General features: G+C 46.1%; 1 protein-coding gene across 6 annotated transcripts in view; it reads left to right on the top strand.

Annotated features, from left to right (window-relative positions):
• TRIO (trio Rho guanine nucleotide exchange factor) overlaps positions 1–18,365 on the top strand; it is a 324,184-nt gene that overhangs the window by 244,255 nt on the left and 61,564 nt on the right. For all 6 annotated transcript variants that reach the window (XM_074329064.1, XM_074329063.1, XM_074329067.1 and 3 more), the window contains exon 34: positions 919–1,162. In XM_074329064.1, coding sequence (XP_074185165.1) covers positions 919–1,162 — 244 coding nt within the window. The remainder of the gene's footprint in view (positions 1–918; positions 1,163–18,365) is intronic.

The following is an 18,365-nucleotide window of genomic DNA, read 5'->3' as shown; positions in this document are numbered from 1 at the left end:
GCTACCCCTGAGGAATACACTGTCTGAGAAGAAGACGTGGGACACGGGCCGTAGAACACAGATGGTCACGGGAGGTACATGCACCTGCTTTGCTCCTGAGGCCACGGGGAGGTATCTTCACAGCGTTCGTGCATGTGCTTCACATGGCCTGCGAGGTGGAGTTTTGATAGACAACAAATGGGAGTGAGCTTAGAGGACAGAAGAAGGAGAGGGGCTTTCAGACCGGAATGTACGTGGCATGTGGGAAATAAGCCAGTGTCCGTGGAGCGAATGGAAGGAAGGGCATGTGGAAGCACAGAGGGGAAGAGAGAGCCTGGAAAGGGTTTGGGGTCAGGATTGGCCACTAAGGAGTATCCTGGAGGGGCCAGGAGGGGCCAGAGGTCTGCTGTACCCGTTTTTTGGGATGGCAAGCCCCGTGGCCTTTTCCGTCTCCCTGCTGTGCTGCCCCCTCTCTGACCCAAGTGAGGTGGAAGAGCCTGCACGCAAACAGCTCGGAACGCTCCACTGTAAGATTGCCAACAAAACTCTTTCATTTTATCCCCATATTTCACAATTAATCCCCCAGATGGCCTTCAAACAGAGTTTTTGTTAGTTTGCCCTAAGTTAAAAAATGAGCATATAGCACTTTTTGAGAATAATAATGTCTCAGGCACAAAAAGGATTTGAGTGCTCATATGAAAAGTCGTATGAGATTCTGACAGTGAAACACTCAGAAAATCATAATCAAATGTTAAAACGTGACAAAGTAATTTGTCACATGATTCCAAGGGAGCGTTAAGGGACAGTGAGTGGGGGGAGCTCTTGCTCAGGCAGTCCGCACTGGTACTGCGCCCACTGCAGAGTGGAAAGTGCACAGCCTCGCCACGGAAGCCCAGTGGCCCGGGCTCGCTGACGTGTCTGTCCCCTCTGCTTCCCCAGCTCTCCGGCGGCTGCGAGCTGACAGTGGTGATCCACGACTTCACCGCCTGCAACAGTACCGAGCTGACCATCCGCCGAGGCCAGACGGTGGAGGTGCTGGAACGGCCCCACGACAAGCCCGACTGGTGTCTGGTACGGACCACCGACCGGTCCCCCGCAGCAGAAGGCCTGGTTCCCTGCGGCTCCCTGTGCATCGCCCACTCGAGAAGCAGCATGGAAATGGAGGGCATCTTCAACCACAAAGGTAGGCCTCCAGGGCGTGGTGGCAGGGGCAGTGCCTGCCGGGATGACACAGGTGCTTCTGTCCCCGCTGCTTTGCAGCCTTGTAATGGGCATAGCGCCTGTCACTCCCGCTTCAGCCCATCGTCACTGTATCTCGGGGCTGTTTCAGTCCATCAGGAGCTGCAGTGGAAACGAGGACTTCACCTGTTATTCAGTAATGATGAGCGATTGCCTCATTTACCAGGACAGTGTAGTGTGGTGTCAGTTTAGAGAAGGGGGCTGTTGTTTTGGGGCCAGTGTCATTCATAAATGGAGAAGACAGCAAAGGTACTGTTCTCCTCCCGGTGATGCTGAAAACAGGAAGGGCAGGTGAGACCATGTTCAGATTCGCCTTAATCAGGTTTTCATGCAGTGGGTCCTTTATTTTGTCAGGGTGAAATCCCAGAAAGCCGGGCCCTGAGAGTTTAACCACGCCGTCTTTCTAGCTTTGCAGAGTGTCTCAGGACATCTCACACTGCCCAGGCTCCCTGCACCGGAGGGAGGGCAGCTGGGCGGAGAGGGCTGACCAAGTCAGGCAGGGCCCCCTGCAGCTGTGACTGACGAGAGGAGGGCTTTCGAAAGAAGCGCTTTTAAACTGAAATCACAGGGCATTTGAACAAAACAGCGTTTGGCATCCTTCGGTGACTCTTTTAGACAACGGTAACTAGCAAGACAACTTTTCCATGTGTGTCTAGATGGATCAAAAGTGGGCGTCTAGCGAGAGTGAGTGTCTGTTTCTCCTGAATGTCCGCAGTGTGGCTGTTGAGATATCGAGCTGATCTGCAGGTGTAAAATACATGCTGGATTTCAAGACCCAGGGTGAAAAAAGAGTATATAGTTATTTTATAGTCATTCCAGGTTGAAGTGATGCTACATGTCACAGAGTGGGTCAAATAGAATGTGATATTAAAATTAATTTCACCTGCTTTTTACTTTTAAATTGTAGCTGCTAGCAAATTGTAAATTATATGTGCGACTTGTATTGTATTTGTATTGGACAGTGCTGGCTTAATCTTTCATCTTAAGTGAAAAGCTAATTTGACACTTTAAGCCCTTTTAAGAAACATTGGCCTGTAATTTCTAAAATAATGCAGGATGGATAGCGTTTGTGTGCTTTGAACTATATTATGTCACAGCTTCGTTTTCTTGCAATACTGGCAAATGGCCTATTTTTCCAGATTGGGGGGGTAATGCAATCTGTTCTCCCTTCCTGAGAGAAGATCACTAGTCTGCTGTGTCAAGTTCTTTTCTGTTAATTTTGGAACGTTCCAGTCACTCCCTCCATTTGTCACGTGTGCCCTCTTTACATTCATCATGACACATCCTGGAGTCCACCCTCTGACTGGGGGCGGAGGGGAGGGAAGGCCTGTCGTCACGTTGAGCTAAACGAAGCTTGCAGGGTACAGCTACTGATGAGCTCCCTCAGTTATAGGCCCGCCCATGCTCAGACCTGGGGCCTAAATAGGACCTTATTGTCACCCCAGTAAGAAACTAGAAGAACTCAGCTATTACTCCTCCAGGGATCCAAAGAAAAGACGAATTTTCAGATTTTGGCCACAAGCTGAGGCATCCACTTTCATATCTGGCGAAGCTGCCCACGAGTTAGCGTGGCCTTGGGCTTCCCCTAATGGGACACTGAGGTCCGGTAGACGCGTGTGCTGGGCTGCCCACGAGCCCACTGCCAGAGTATTTCCACAGTCGCATAATGTATTTAAGTCCTTGAGTTTGAGTTGAAAATAAAGTACGTACAGCTCCTTTTCTCAAGCTAATCTGTTATACGCAGCGGCCCTAGTGAATTTAGCATCCTACAAATAACACTTGTTCTGGAAGGTTTCTTTTCATGTGTGCTTTTCCTGTGGTGTGTTCTTTGCTTCCTGGTACTCACAATTGCAGGCTAGCCGAGAGGAAAGAACTATGTATTTATCACCCTTGACTTTGTCCTGAAAACTACTTAGGGAGGTTGGGTTTTTGCTTATTTTTAAGTTTAGATACCACTTTGATTCCTGAGCCCTTTTTCTCTGATAATCTGTGACATTCTAGAAGAGTTACTCCCTGCCCGTCACAAACCTTCTAACATTATCTTTACCAAAAAGGTGTTTCTTCATTGAGTACAACCTGTTGTGAACTAACAGCCAGTCAGTAGATAGGGACTCAAATCTTACCCATTCTTTCCTTCTTTCCCACATTTTCAGTTTTCCTGTAATGCAAGGAAACTGGAGATCATGTGTTTGTTCCCTGCAGTGTTAGGACTTGGGCAATAGCCTGGGGAGGGAAAGCCTCCTTAGAGCTTTGACAAGCCCCTGCCAGAGCCTCCTGTCCATGGTCAAGTGCAGGAAAGCAGGCAGCAGTGACCGTGGTCTGTTAGGAGAAGAGGCCTTCATCGAATAGTCCAGACAGCTAGGGCCAAGGATCAAAGCATGAAGTCCAAAAAAAGATGCAGAGACTCTGGGAGCAAGAGGCCACCGCCACCTGGAGAAATAGATCTTGATTTGTGTCTGCTCAGCCCCACCACCCTTCTTCCTGCTTTCGTGTAAAAGGAGGGCGTGAGCCCACCCTGGTGAGTGCCGGACTGTGGGAGCCATTACTCTCGTGCGCCTGCTTCCCCAGCATCTCGTTCTGAGCCCCTTTGCAGTCTGTAGCCAGACTGGCTTGCAGGATACTGCAGTGAGAAGTGTGGCCCCGTCTCGCACAAAACGTGCCTCCTGGGTCTCCTCCGGGCAATAGCAAACAAGCAGGTGGCCTGCCTTTCACACACTTCAAAACTCATGAACCGTAGGGAATTGTCATTACGTTTCTGTCTCCAGTCACTTGCTATTAATCTCTAAAGACAGTTTTATAAATTTCTTTGATTCTTACACCTCCGACCCTCCAGGCAGGAGGAAGGAGCACATTTACTAATCTCTAGTTCCAGAGTTTTCTTAGCCTTACTGCCTCAGTAATTTTTTCATAACTCCCCAATCCAAGCAACTTAACTTTCTGTACATTTCAAATGTACAACATGCCTGTGAAGCCCAGATGTCTGTTTACCTGATTGTGAGTGATAAGCTGTTGTAAGCACCGCTGTGTGACTATGCGCGTGAATACTCGGCTGAGCCCGGGCTGCCCAGGTTCCCTGCTGGGGGGAGGCGAGGCTACAGCTGGAAATCTGTTGGACAGTGAGCATGCGTGGAATATTTGAGCACTAGCTTTCTTTTATCTTGCTATATATTCCTGGGTAATGTGGGGAGAGGATAAAAATATAACTTATTTAAAATGAACAAGAAATGTAACTGGACAATTTGTTTTTTAAGGAGATTTTTTTTGTGTCTGAAACTAGACTCCCATGTGACGATTACTCCATTTAACAACGCTTTCCAACATCGTTGGTTACATTCCCCATACTGTATTAACTACCTGAAACTAATTGAAAAACAAACAAACAAACAAACAAACAAACAAAACCGCTTTCCACGTTGTGGGAACGGCCAGTGTGGGAAGATTGCGCTGGTCAGACTTGGCAGGCGGGCGAGCTTGGGCTTTCCCTCTTGTCTTGCTCTGGCTGCCGTGCTTCCTTTTTCACAGCGTCTTAGTCACAGACTAAACAGATACCAAACATGTTAAAATAGGATAAGGACGCAGCAAATCCTTGTGCCCAGCAGCTTATTTGTGGTTGTGGTTTATACATCCGCCATTACTCAGAATCTCGGGGGTCGGGGCCTGGACGTGGAGAGTCTGTATCTGCCCCAGCGAGTCCGTCCCGCGTCTGGGATCCAGGAGCTCTGAGTGCATTGATGTGCTCCTGACATGGGCACCCGTAATTATCTTTAATCTCTGAGTAAATCCGAGGGGTTTTTCTTTCCTACTGTCTCAACTTGTAAAGCTTGTCGCTTTCTCTGTTTACTCACTTTTGTTCACAGAAAGTAAACAGGACTATCAGCAGTGTTTGTGTTTTCGATGAGGCCAGTTTAAAACATCCCCTTTTTTATGCTCCCCTGGACTGAGTAGTTCGGCTTTTCTCTTTCTTCACGACCAAACTGCCATGTGTGACGGTGTTCGAGAGCTGAGCTCCAGGTGACAGCCCTGCAAGCTTACCTAGAGCAGGGCAGGGCACACTTGATGGCGGCAGGACCCAGAGTTGGTGGTGACAGCAATGGAAGATACTCCGTAAAAAGAGGATTGGTCTGTGTCAGTAACCGAGGCACAGCTCTGAAGTGCACAGAGGCAGTCTTTCGACTGGGTCCGCTTTTTTTAAGAATAAGGCAGGAATCCATCATTTGTCTTCAGGAGGTACCTCCGTGTGCTCATACTCCACTCGTGGCAGGTGAAAAGGCCACCTGGGGACTATGTCATGACACTACCTGTCACCTAGATTTCTACCCAGACTGGCGCAGTTTGAGTCGAACTTGGACAGTCACTTTCAGCCCCCACTGAACTGTTTTTTTACTAAAATGCAGCTTTAAAAGACCTTTCAGTAGTAAGAGTGACATTTATGGTTGGAGCGGTCAGAAGAGGCCGTGTGTGACTTGCCAGGTCTGTGCTTTGTGTCAGGAGGACCTGAGCTCTGATTGGGAACGTTGCGACTGTGGGCCTGAGGTAGGGTGACGGTGGGCGACCTCTGAGATCCTTCCTAGCTCTGATATTCTGAGTTTATATTTCTTATGAGGCCTTCCTGAATAAATGCTGTGGAATTCACACAGTTACAAACCTCCCCCTGTTCCGTCTGCAAGTGGTCTTTTTGCTAGTTCTTTGATATATCGAGAAGAAAATACCCACTTACAAACCTTCGCCTTAATGCTTCTGAAAGTTGCTTATAATTACAGTTTTTTCTCCTTTGGATAGTGAATAGCTCAGTACTTGCATTTTATTTCAAGGAAGTTAAAAAGCATGATTTTTTTTTCACCCTGAATTCTTCATGAGGAAAGGAAGAGAACAAAAACATGAGAAATAAAACCTCTTGCTTGCTGGCCACTTGGGCCTCTACAGCCAGAGGCTCTAACTCAGCCCATTCATTTCCCGAAAACAGCGTCCCAGAAATAGCCCTGTGTTTTCCGCGTTAGCACAGCACCTGCAGGAGGTGGGCGCCCGCAGATCAGGCCTCAGTCTTTACCAGACTGACTGCAGCCAGAAAAGAGAAGACCCAGGAATGACCTTTCATAAATCCAGTGGTCTATGGTCATTATCAGAAAAATGAGGCATCTTCTTTAATCCAAGGTAAAATTGGGACCCTTTCATGAGAAACTACCTGAAATGTAAGGTTTCCTTGGGGCTCCCCCATCTGGCCTGTCTGTAAGCTCGCTGCCACGCTTTTCCTACCCATCCTCCTCTGGCCACCTGAATACTTCACTGCCTTACCTTCTTCAAGCCTAGAATGTTCAGATCTCCTCTCCTGCCACCTCTCCAAAGGTGGAAATGGCCCCAACTTATTCATCCAGGAAGTGGACAACACACTTGAGGGTCTCTTCACTGCCCACACATTTTTTTCTAATTGTGGTAAAATGCACAAAACATAAAATTTGCCATCCTGACCATTTGTTAGCATACATTCAGTGGCGTTATGTACCCTCACGCTGTTGTGCTCCCGTCACCACCACCCACCATCCATCCATCCACAGCACTTGTCATCTTCCCGAACTGAGCCTCTGCCCGTGGAACCCTAACTTCCCCTCCCCCAGCCACTGGCAACCACCCTTCTGCTTTTGGCGTCTGTGAGTTTGACTACTCCGGGGACCCCAGCAGTAGAACCATACAGTATTTCTCCTTTTGTAACTGGCTTATTTCACTTAACGTAGTGTCTTCAGGGTTCCCCCACATTGTGGCATGGGTCAGAATGTCCTTCCTTTTTAAGGCCGGATAATATTCTGTTGTGTGTATAGACTGTATTTTGCTCATTTATTCACCTGTGGATGGACACTGGGGTTGCAGCCACCTTTGAGCCATTGGGAATAATGCTGCTGTGAACCTGGGATATAAATCTCCCTGTAGGTCCCTGCAGTGCGTTGGGGAGTATACCCAGCAGTGCGATTGTTGGGTCACGTGGCGATTCTATTTTTAATTTTTTGAGCATACCCACATTTTGTTACCATTAACTAGATACTCTCTTGTCCCCTCGTCACCACTGCCTCTTGCCCACCAGATCTCCAGCCACACTTCTCACCCTCTCTTACTGCAGCTAAAACACAAATCCAATGATACAAGCTCCTGCTTAAATTGCTACCGTGAATTGCTGTTGGCCAGAGAATAAGATTCCGTTTACCTAACGTGCACAGGCACACACATGTGTGCACACACAGCCTCTCTCCCCGCTGTGGTGCAGCAGTTAGCAGGAGGGTTTCTTCCGTACTCCCTCGGCCCTACCTGACATTCCCTGTCTCTCCTCACCAAATAAATAAGAAATGAAAAATCCTAGAGGTAAAAAAGGGAATGTATCCAGTGAGTCGGTGGCAGTGTGGGGGGGACGGACTAAACCTCGGTGCAGTTAAGAAGTATTTAACCACAGAGGGTAACCTGAAAGGACGGTCCCAGTGAGATGCACTCCAGGGGCCACGGAGGCCACACGGGACTCACTGGAGGGCTTTCCACCAGGTTTTCACAGGAGCAGGGGTGTAGGTACAGTACAAACTTACAAATGTGGTGGAGAAGTACAGGTAACACAGCTTTAAACAACAGGAGTGGTGGGGGCGAGAACCTCAAGCAGCCCCCACGGCGGGCGGTCAACAGAATGGATAGCAGGGCACGGAGGGAGCTTTAAGTGGGGGTAACCGTGGGAGGGCCCTCGGTGGGAATGCTGCCTCAGCGGGGTGCTGACGGGCAGAGGGCAGTCTGTTGTAAGCTCGTATGCCAGGTTCTGTTCTGTTTCACTTTAAAGATACACACTTCCTAGATAGGTGCACTGGGGCTGTCACTCGAAAGTCAGACAAAGGGACATACTATTTACGCCAAGGGCTACTACTCAGAATCACTTGTCATTTCTTAGAATGAATAAATGACCCTGTGCCTGGAGGTTATAAACTCCCCATTTGATTTTCGGGGTAACCATTGGCACCACCACTAGGAAAGTATAAAACTAGGACGCTTTCCCTTACAGTGCAGTTCGTCTGAGCCCCTGTCGCCCACCATCCAGGGCCGCTTTCCTCACCCTCCCTGTCTGATGGGCTCTGTCTGTCTGCAGGTGGCTGCCCCTCACTACGTACCCACTCCCTGGCTTTGGAGTTGGCCAGTTCTCTCCCCTCAGCTCTCTGTCCCTTGCTCACCACGTCATACAGACGAGACCAGGTGACAGTTTTACCAGAGGTTTGCAGGTGGTGGAAGGACAGGACTTAGAAGGCCACCAGGTGTGTCCTCTCCCAGGAACCCCAGGCCTGGGCCTCGTCACCTGTGTTCCCTGCCTATGCCCATCGTCAGCGGGCCCCCAGCTCAGAGGGTTCTTCAAAGCCGTTTGCCTCTGCAGAGTACAGGCAGTCCCCAAGATTCCTCCCCCTCGCCTACAACCCACCTTCCCAGCCCGGGGCAGTCCAGCTGCCAGGGGAGAGCAGGCCTGGCTTGCACTCAGGGCTGTGGCATCTGCCTGTGCATCCCACCCCGGCCTCCTGGCAGCCCTAGCACCAGGTCAGCAGCATCTCTGCAGAGGCTGAGGTGCTTCTGCTCCTTCTCCAGAGATCTGTGTGACAGAAAACGGAGCTGCCTGGTCCAAGCCTCTGCTATGTACCTTGTACCTTGGGTGTCTTGGTTTAAATTTGTTCCACACAAACATCATCTTTCCCAAATCATGAAACGCTGCCCAAGTGAGTCCAGGTTCCTACCTCTTTTAACTGTGTGTGACTTTTAAGTGAGCTAATAAGTTCTCGAAAAATTTAGGGCATTAAAAAGGCTTTAGTGACATTAAAAAATTTAGTTGATGGGCCGGCCCGGTGGCTCAGGCGGTTAGAGCTCCATGCTCCTAACTCCAAAGGCTGCCGGTTCGATTCCCACATGGGCCAGTGGGCTCTCAACCATAAGGTTGTCAGTTCAATTCCTCAACTCCCGCAAGGGATGGTGGGCAACGCCCCCTGCAACTCAGATTGAACACGGCACCTTGAGCTGAGCTCCCAAATGGCTTAGTTGGTTGGAGCACGTCCTCTGAACCACAAGGTTGCCGGTTCGACCCCCGCAAGGGATGGTGGGCTGTGCCCCCTGCAGCTAGGAATGGCAACTGGACCTGGAGCTGAGCTGCGCCCTCCACAACTAAGACTAAAAGGACAACAACTTGAAGCTGAATGGCACCCTCCACAACTAAGATTGAAAGGACAACAACTTGACTTGGAAACACGTCCTGGAAGTACACACTGTTCCCCAATAAAGTCCTGTTTTCCTTCCCCAATAAAATCTTAAAAAAAAAAATAAAAAAAATAGTTGAATATATGGTGATTCTGGTGTGTTTAGACATTTGCTTGATGCCAGATTGCCCCGTCTTAATCAGAAACACACCAGGCACACCTGTGCACAGACATTTCAAACCTGTGTCTACCCGCATATTCTTCAAAAACACATACAGTGGAAGATCTATATACTTTTTTTAAAAAAATTGGCTTAGGAAAGGGCAGTTTTTGTCTATTTGAACAGCTGCTGATGTAAATCCCTGTGGGAAGCCACACCGAGAAGCCGAGAGCTGCCCCGGGAACGAGACGTTGTCTTTCTCCCGAGCACCGTCTCCAAGGCTGGATGATCCCCCAGAGACCTGTGATTAAGGAGCGTTTTCTGTGCAGCGTGTAATTAGGGAGCCACACAGTGGGCCATTGTGCTGCGGAAGGCTTCATGTCGGAGGTATCTTCATGTTCCGACTTTACATTACAGTGTTTATTAAAACAGGAAAAACATGAGCCAAGTATTGACACCCCCCATAGAAGATCACAAAATTGTGTGTGTGTGTGTGTGTGTGAAGCAGAGTCATAAAGAGAGAACGAGAGAACGACCTTCCCACACTTGGCTTGAAGTGGCCACAGCACTGAGTTTAGAAAGATGTGTAATGAAGGGAGAAGAGCTCACCAGGGAAAACAGAGGTGCCCCTGCCCACGGTGCCTCACGGGCTAGGTAGGGCGGCTGCAGGTCCAGGGCTGGGGGTCCGCTTCCTGCTTCTCTGGAGACTCTACTTCTTTAACTGCCTCCTTTGTGACAGTCGGAGAGAACAGACTCTGCAATTTACTAGACGAGTTGGGGTTTCTCTTTTAAATTTATTCACTCTAGTGTCTAAAGAAACTGAAAAAGGACAGAGTGTGTTTGGTAAGAGATTGTCTAAGGCACAGTGTGCTGCTTTTCGTTAGGTATTTTGAAAATGGATAAATGCTCTACATGGAAGGAAACAATTGTATGTTGGCTCAGAGTAAGTTCACGCTTGTCTCATGAGTTTGTGGATTGTGGCTCTGACAACACCTGGTGAAATAGCACCTGAGAAGTGTGTGCCAGACAGCCCAGGTGTGCTGCGGCCTTCTGTTCCTTTCTCCTTTCAGAGAAGCCCGAGATGATTTTGTAACTGTTTTGTGTTCCTAGAGCTAGCTTTCCCGTAAAGAGGTAGAATTTTGAAAGATTTGACTGTAGGTCCTGATAGCTAAGCTGAAAATGCAATGAGAAGGGAAAATACTGACACAGATTCTGGCTAATTCTGAAGAAGGGGGCCCTGAAAATTTTTGAATCACATATCCCCGATCAAATCTGATGAAAGCCATGGTCCTACTCCCCAGAAAACATATGTAGGTACAAAATTTCACACAATTTCAATGACCCCCATTCAGAACTTCTAAAGAAGAGAAGAAAACCCAAATGTAAACACTTTCTTTTAGACATTTCACGTGGTTCAAAATAACACCATGAAGAGGTGTATGAACTGAGAAGTCTTTTCCTACAGTCCCACTTGCCGTGTGTAGAAAACCATTTTTATTTGTTTCCAACTTCCGCTCCCGGTACTTTGTTAGGCAAATGCAAACATGTAGTCATTCCTCCCTCCATCTTCTCTTCTTTCCTTTCCTCTTTTCTTTCCTTTCCTTTCCTTTCCTTTCCTTTCCTTTCCTTTCCTTTCCTTTCCTTTCCTTTCCTTTTTTCTTTTTTCTTTTCTTTTCTTTTTATTAGTTTCAGGTGTACAAAACAATGTTACTAGTTAGACATTTACCCCCCTCACAAAGTGATAACCCCCCTTCCCCAATCTGCTACCCCTCTGACGTCGTATGTAGCTGTTATAATTCCATTGACTCTATTCCCTATGTCCCTCCATTTTCATACATAGAAAGTAGTGTGCTTTGCCCCTGGCTTTTTTCACTCTGCTCTGTGTACCTTTTAGAAAGGACTAGTGCACAGAGAACTGCCTGGTCCTTTTCTGCACGTGGGCAGTACTTACGCACACAGCGTGAGTTACTAACTGTTAGCAATGGCTATTGCACTCAATGCAGGTGTATCAGTGTCTTGGAATTTAGAAGTGGGACTGATGGGATGGAGGTTAACTGCATTTATGGAAAACAAACTTTTGAAGGGGAATCCCTGAATCATAAATTAACTGCCTCAGAATATCATAGTAAACATGCTATACTGGCATTTGCTTTTATATTTTTAATTTTAACATATATTTTTACTGATGTTTGAACTGTACCAAAACCCTTGAATTCTCTCTAATTTCATTTTATCCACTTAGGGGGAAAAAAACAACAACTGTCCTTCCTCTTTGAATGAGGTCACTCTTTAAAATTATTTTTATTAATTAAATCACAAGTCTCCAAGTGACTTCTGTACAGGAGCATGCAATAAAATATTAATGTAGATAATATTTCACCAGTGTCTGCATTCTTATAGATATAGTCAAAAGGGTGCAAATTAGAAGTTTGCCACTAAATGTAATGATCTCCCAAGAACCAGTAGCTTCCCTCAGTGTGTGTATAAAAGTAGCTTTTTGTGGTGCCACTGTTTTGCCTTCCATCCATGGAGAGCTGCTTATGAGGCAAACCACAGCATCACTGTGACAAACACACTCATGAGACAGTGCTGTCTGAGGTTTCTAGAATGGGCTTTCAAGTCTCCATCTAGTCCTGGTACTTTCTGAAGGACTCACTATCTTATCACTAACATTTCACAGTGAATTTTGGAAAATACTGTTTCTGAAACCTTCCCATTCTAACCTCCATCTTTATTGACACGATAGAAGGACTTTGGAAAGCAGAGAGAAGGCGTGGAGGTTGGAGGTCAGGCAGAGGGTTGAGGAGGCTGACCTTTGAACTTGCACTCCCACAGCCAGAGTTGTGTAGGACAAGGGCGCTGGCTTCCCTTTCTGGTGTCCCATGTGGATCAGAGCGGCCCCCTGGAACCTTCTGAGACGCTTCAGTGCCTGAGCTGTCGAGACACATTCTCGTGGAGTCTGACGGGCAGCAGTCTGGACAGCTCGCCATTCCACAAAGCTGACTGTTTAAGAGGCTCATCATTTTCTCAGAACTTTTCTAGCCAGGCATAGGACAGGGCACCCGGGTGTTTATTATTTGAAGGGCCCTTTCCAACATTCAAGAGGACAGTAAACAGGTTCACTCACCTTGGCCGCACTGCAAGGCAGCTCTGGAATTCCATGTTATTTTTCATTGTAATGTAGCCCTTTGTGCTCAGTGGCCTCCTTTCCCTCCCCAGCCCGTTTTCCAGAGTCTGTAGAACTTTGCATTTACTAGAAAGAGAGAACATTAAAGTTCTGTTCCTAGAGGTAAGTTTCCCACTGTCTCAAAATTAGACCATTTCAGTTCTGGATTACGGAACAGACTTATCCGAGGAGGGAAAAGCAGTGTATTAGTCAGCTCTGGCTGCCATAACAAAATGCCACAGACTGCATGGCTTCAGCAGCAGAAATTTATTTTCTCATAACTCTAGAAGCTAGAAGTCCAAGATCAAGGTGTTGGCAGTGTTGGTTTCCTTGGAGGCCTCTCTCCTCGGCTTGCAGACAGCCACCTTCTCGCTGTGTCCTCACGCAGCCTCTTCCTGTGTGCACCCCCGGTGTCTCTGTCCAAATTTCCTGTTCCTGTGAGGACCCTGGTCATATTAGATTAAAATCCACCCTAACAGCTTCATTTTAACTTAATCGCATCTTTAAAGATGCTATCTCCAAGTACGGTTACAATCTGAGATACTGGGCTTTAGGACTTCAATACATTTAACATGCAGATTTTAGGGGGACGCAGCCCATAACAAGGGCACTGTTGGAGCCTTAGAAAATCAATAGGACTAACAGGATATGTTGAGGGGTTGCAGTGTGCCGGGCCCTGTGCTGCTTTTCTTGTCTCTACATTTGAGTCCTCAGGATGCCTCTATGGCAGTGTATACTTTTACCACCCGTTTCATGATAAGACATGGAGGCACGGAGAAATTAACCAGGCCTAGTCGGTGATGGAGAATGGGGTTTTCAAAACAGCAGTCAGACTTGAGGGCTAAAATTCGTAACCACTGTGCATCCTGCTCTCCATGCAAGCTGGTGGTCCAGGGAGGACGCTGTCGCCTCTAGAAGGAAGCTCTGTGGCCCAAGCCCCATCACTTGTGGAAGAGCTGATTCTAGAAGCCGGGCTCTGAAGCCCACTACACACAAGCCTGATTGTTTTCCTGGAGCTGCGTACGTTCCTGAGAGACGACGACCCCTCCGACAATCCCTTCCTCTGAGAAGGATCCATGTTCAGCTTCTGATTTGAATTATGATACAATTGCAGTTGCCGTCCACCACCCAAAGAAGTCGTCTTAATGGAAATCTGGTCTTTTCCCCTCTGTGGGCCTCTTCTCTTCGTGCTCTTTCCCCTAGTTCAGCACAGAACTTGAATCACAGTGGGCTTGTTCTGAGTCAATGAATGGAAGAACCAATCACAAAAGTAAAAACAATTTTTTAAAATCAATTTGCATCCAGGAGTAGACGTTTTCTGCTCAACTCCATATCCTCTCCCCCTACAAAAAAAAAAAAATACAAAAAAAAATTGAAATCAGCAGCATAGTATCCCAGCTCTTCCTTGAAAGAGCTGAACGAAGCCTCCTGTCCAGCCTCCCGTTCTCCTGACCCTTCCCCTGAGTGATGCCGTCCTTCCGTCACCTCCATCACTCACTCTCCGAAGTTTAACAATTGGGACATCACAAGCACAGATTCGCTGTCAGGGGTTGGCGACATCGCTCTAATTTTTTGAACACTATTGTTTTTGTTATTTTTTTTAGGGAACACATTTGTGAGGCCACCGTCTCATGTTGCCATTCTGCAAATAGTCCACAGTGCTGATGCAAACAGAGAATGTCACATAGCGAGTTAAAGTGCGATGTAAAAAAGGCGCATTTGAATGTTTGTTTTGTTAAAGAAAGAGAAAAACTCACATCGCTTGTGAAAAGATAGTAAGGAAAGCAATGAAAAGGACCCTATGGGATTTTTGGCACCCAGATGCAGTGGTTGAATGCCCAATAAAGGTGCTTTTGTGGATTGGCCACTGTGCTGGAAAGCAGCAGGAAATAATGTGCTGAATGGAGCCCTGAGAAGCAGGATTTAGTCATCCAGTCCTCTCCCTCCAGAGAGGGAGCTGTGTTATCTGTGGGGTAAGAAACCACACAAAACGTCCTCTGAACAGGAGTATCTTTGTGCGTGGAACCTAGAAACCGGTGCAGCTGTGCTGAGGCCAGCATCGGGGGGTGTTGTGGGAGGGGGGCGGGAAACAGCCTGGAATCCAGTCCTGGGAAAGCCACACGCTCTCCTGGAGTCCCCACCCCCATCCGCACAACTGGGGGTGGTTTCAGGACCTGCTTGCTGAGAGACCACTGAAAACGTATCAGAATTACTGATAATGTTCCAAGTCTAACCAAACACTGCTGATTTTTAGAGGAAGTTTTAAATACTATTCCCAGCGGTTACAGCATTTGAGTTTCAATCTTGAAACGTAGCTGATACTGTTTTATGCATGTGCCCTACATCTTCCTTTTAGGGTTTTGGGGACCTTTTCATCCTACATTAATGGCTTGATTATTAGTGTTTCCTTCCTCTTCAAAAACTGCTGTAATCATAATAGAAAGACTTAGGTCCTTTGGCTTATCTGAATTTTAGTTTTACAAAGGGCTTTCTTTTAAGTATACCTTTAGTCCTGATTTTAGGAGTGTTATTTGTATGTAGACCTTTTTATTCGGTTTTTTTTATTGAGATCTCTGTAGCAAAAACGACCTTGTCTCAGTTTTTTGGACAGGTAAGTAACAGGCACTTGAATATTGAAGTTCTAATTTTAAATATTTGAGGCATAATTATCACAAAAGAAGGTTATATGAAAAGTGATTGTGGGAGGGCATTCATTTTGACCAAAAGAATTTCTTTTCAACCAACCTAAATAAAAATGCCTCTATTTTCATGAGAGTGAAATTGGCTATTATAGTTTTGCCCCATAAATGTGCAAACAAATAGTGATTTTATATTTCTTCAGGACATTTTTTCCATATATCATAGATCCCTTTATTCACAGGTCATTAATTTGCCCCTGTTTCTTTTCCCACAAAAGTTCTCTGACTTTGCCTATTTTTCTCTGGTCACTTTTCTTACACTCTCAATTTCTTTAGCTAATTGCATTTATATAACATAACATTCAATGTTTTTGTTTTAAAAACTCCTTATTTTGAAATAATCTTAGTCTCACAGAAAAGTTGCAAAAACAGTACCAAAAACTTCTGTACTCCCTTTACCTAGCTTCCCCTATGTCACATGTCGTATGACCCTTGTTCCAGTGATCAAAACCCAGAAACCAAGCTGGATGCAGCACTGTTACCCAAGCCAGCCCTTATTTTGGACTTTGCTCCAATGTGTTTTTCTGGTTCTGAATCCAGTCCAGCACCCATGGTATTTAGTTTTCTCCAGTCTGTCATAGTTCCAATACCTTTTCTTGTTTTCCATGAGCCTGACACTTTTGAGGTATCTCTGGTCCTTTATGTGAAAGATGTCCCCTAACTTGGATTTATCTAATGCTTTCTGCTGATTAAATATGACTTAGGCATTTTTGGCAAGAATGCCACAGAAGTGACCTTGTGCCCTTCTCAGTCCTTTATATCGGGACACTGGAGGGTGCTGAGAGGTGTCATTGCTGGTGGTGGTGACCTCGACCGCCTGGTTCAAGTGGTGTCTGCAGTGTTTTCTCACTGTAAAGTTACTGTTTATCTCTTTATAAGTAATAAATACCTTGTGAGAGAGAGATGCCTTGAAATGCAAATACTGTTTCTCATCCTGCCTTTCCCCACTCGTCTTAGCTTGCAGCCATGGTTCTTACCTGCAGCTGCTGCTACTGTGCTGTTTGCCTGCCGGTGATTTTCTGTTTTCCTCTTTTCTTTTAAGCTTATTAACTGGAATTCTGCAAGGAAGAGGGGTCCCTCTGCCTCAAGTATTTATTCAGTTATTTAGATCAGTGTGGAGTCACAGGTATTTTCTTCTGTGGGCCAGAATCCAATACCGTCACTATTTATTTTGTTGCTCAAATTGTTCCAGCTTTGGCCGTTGGGAACTCTTTCAGGTTGGCCTCTGTGGACTTTGAACACACCCCCATCATTTTTGGAGTGCTTCCTTGCTTTCTGGCAGTACAGGATGCTCCTGGCTATCTCGTGTTTTCTCTGCTGCAGTCCTAGATCAGCCATTTCTCCAAGAAGCCCTGGTTCCTTTTATTGGAGAGTAGTATTAAAAATGAAGACCGGTGCTAAGTGGGCTCATTGCTACATGGTGTCATGACTTGTAGATCTTCTCAGCAGACGTGTATGTCTACACACATGTGCATGCATAGCCTATCTCCTCCTCTGTCTCTCTCTCTGAATATGTGTACATATACATATACCGTGTTTCCCCGAAAATATATATATATAACATGAGTTCATACTAAAACCTCTGACTCCTATCAAACAATACCGGGTTCATTCTTAGCCCGTGGCCTTCCTTCTTGTAACCTTTTTCTCTGGCAGTGAGACACCTGTATCTCATTATCCAAAATATACTTATTTGTTCAGTTCTAGTATAAAAGCCCATGTTTTTTTCTCTTTGGAAATTGAATATTTTCTTCACCTAAAATGACCTTAAAAGACTCACTCCATCTGATCTCATTGCTAACCCACACCCCTATGAGACACAAGCTTACAGTTCTCTTTGTCTCCGGTTTTGCAGGATACATTCAAAATACTGCTTTTCACCGCCACTTCGGTGAGTTCTCTTCTCCCCCACCCTCTCTAGCGTGTCCTGTTCTTCCTTTGTGATACGTCTGTGTTTGTCTGCTGTGGTGTGTACCTTCCATTCTGAGTGCACACACTCCCTCTCCTAGCTGATTGTAATTATTTATTTGGGGGGCATGGGACACATAACCATGGTTCCGAGAGTCAACACTCAGTTTTCTTACATGTACACATCTCTCCTGTTTTCTTCCCAGCACCCTTTGCCTTTGGTTCTCCCAGGTAAACATTACGTTATGTCTTTAAAAGCGCATTACATTACATTATGTAGTGTAGGACATTACATTACATTATGTCTTTAAATGTCTTCGGCAGTGGTTCTTCTCTTTTCTTTGTGACATTTTTAATTCTATGTCCAGCCATCAAATGACAAGAGCAAAAACCTATCAAAAATACCAAAACATATCAAAAATACAAAATTTCTTATTTTCCTTCCTAGACTCCACTTTTTAATTTCTACATTGTGTATCTCCTATTCTGCCAAATGCCTAAAATGTTTGTCTTTAACCCGCCCCATTCAGTCAGTTGTCATGCTTTCTTTCCTTGCAAAGCTCAGTTCCATCTGTTCTAGATTGAGTGAGATCAATTCCTTTCCTAGGTCTGGTCATTTAAATTGCAGACTGTTGTCATTGTTTCCTGACCACCTTTCCTACTTGATAATATTCTCACACTGCAGATAGATTCTCCCACCCATTCTCTAACTCCTCAGTTATTTGTGATTTTCTTTCTGGTTATGGTACATTATCACCTTCCTTAAAACTTCTGCACATTAACTGAAGTCACCAGTCGCTGTTGTCACCTCTTTCTCCTTCCTTCTACCCTCAATGGTCACGGTTCCCACCAAACTTTTCTTCCTGCAGCCTGCTGAGGTCACCCTTAGGCTTTCTCACTTGAAATTGATTTAGACTCTTAGATTAGCTGTCCTACTACCAAGGTAGAAATAAGCAGCAGCGTTCAAAACGTGTTTCTGGGAAACTTTTGCCAGTTGTTCAAACCGTCTTCCTTTTCCCTTT

The sequence above is a fragment of the Rhinolophus sinicus genome, linkage group LG03 (genome assembly GCF_036562045.2).
Source record: "Rhinolophus sinicus isolate RSC01 linkage group LG03, ASM3656204v1, whole genome shotgun sequence".
NCBI classification, from domain to species: Eukaryota; Metazoa; Chordata; class Mammalia; order Chiroptera; family Rhinolophidae; genus Rhinolophus; species Rhinolophus sinicus.
The sequence above is the reverse complement of the archived record's forward strand: the minus strand, read 5'-3'. Positions and strand labels throughout refer to the sequence as shown.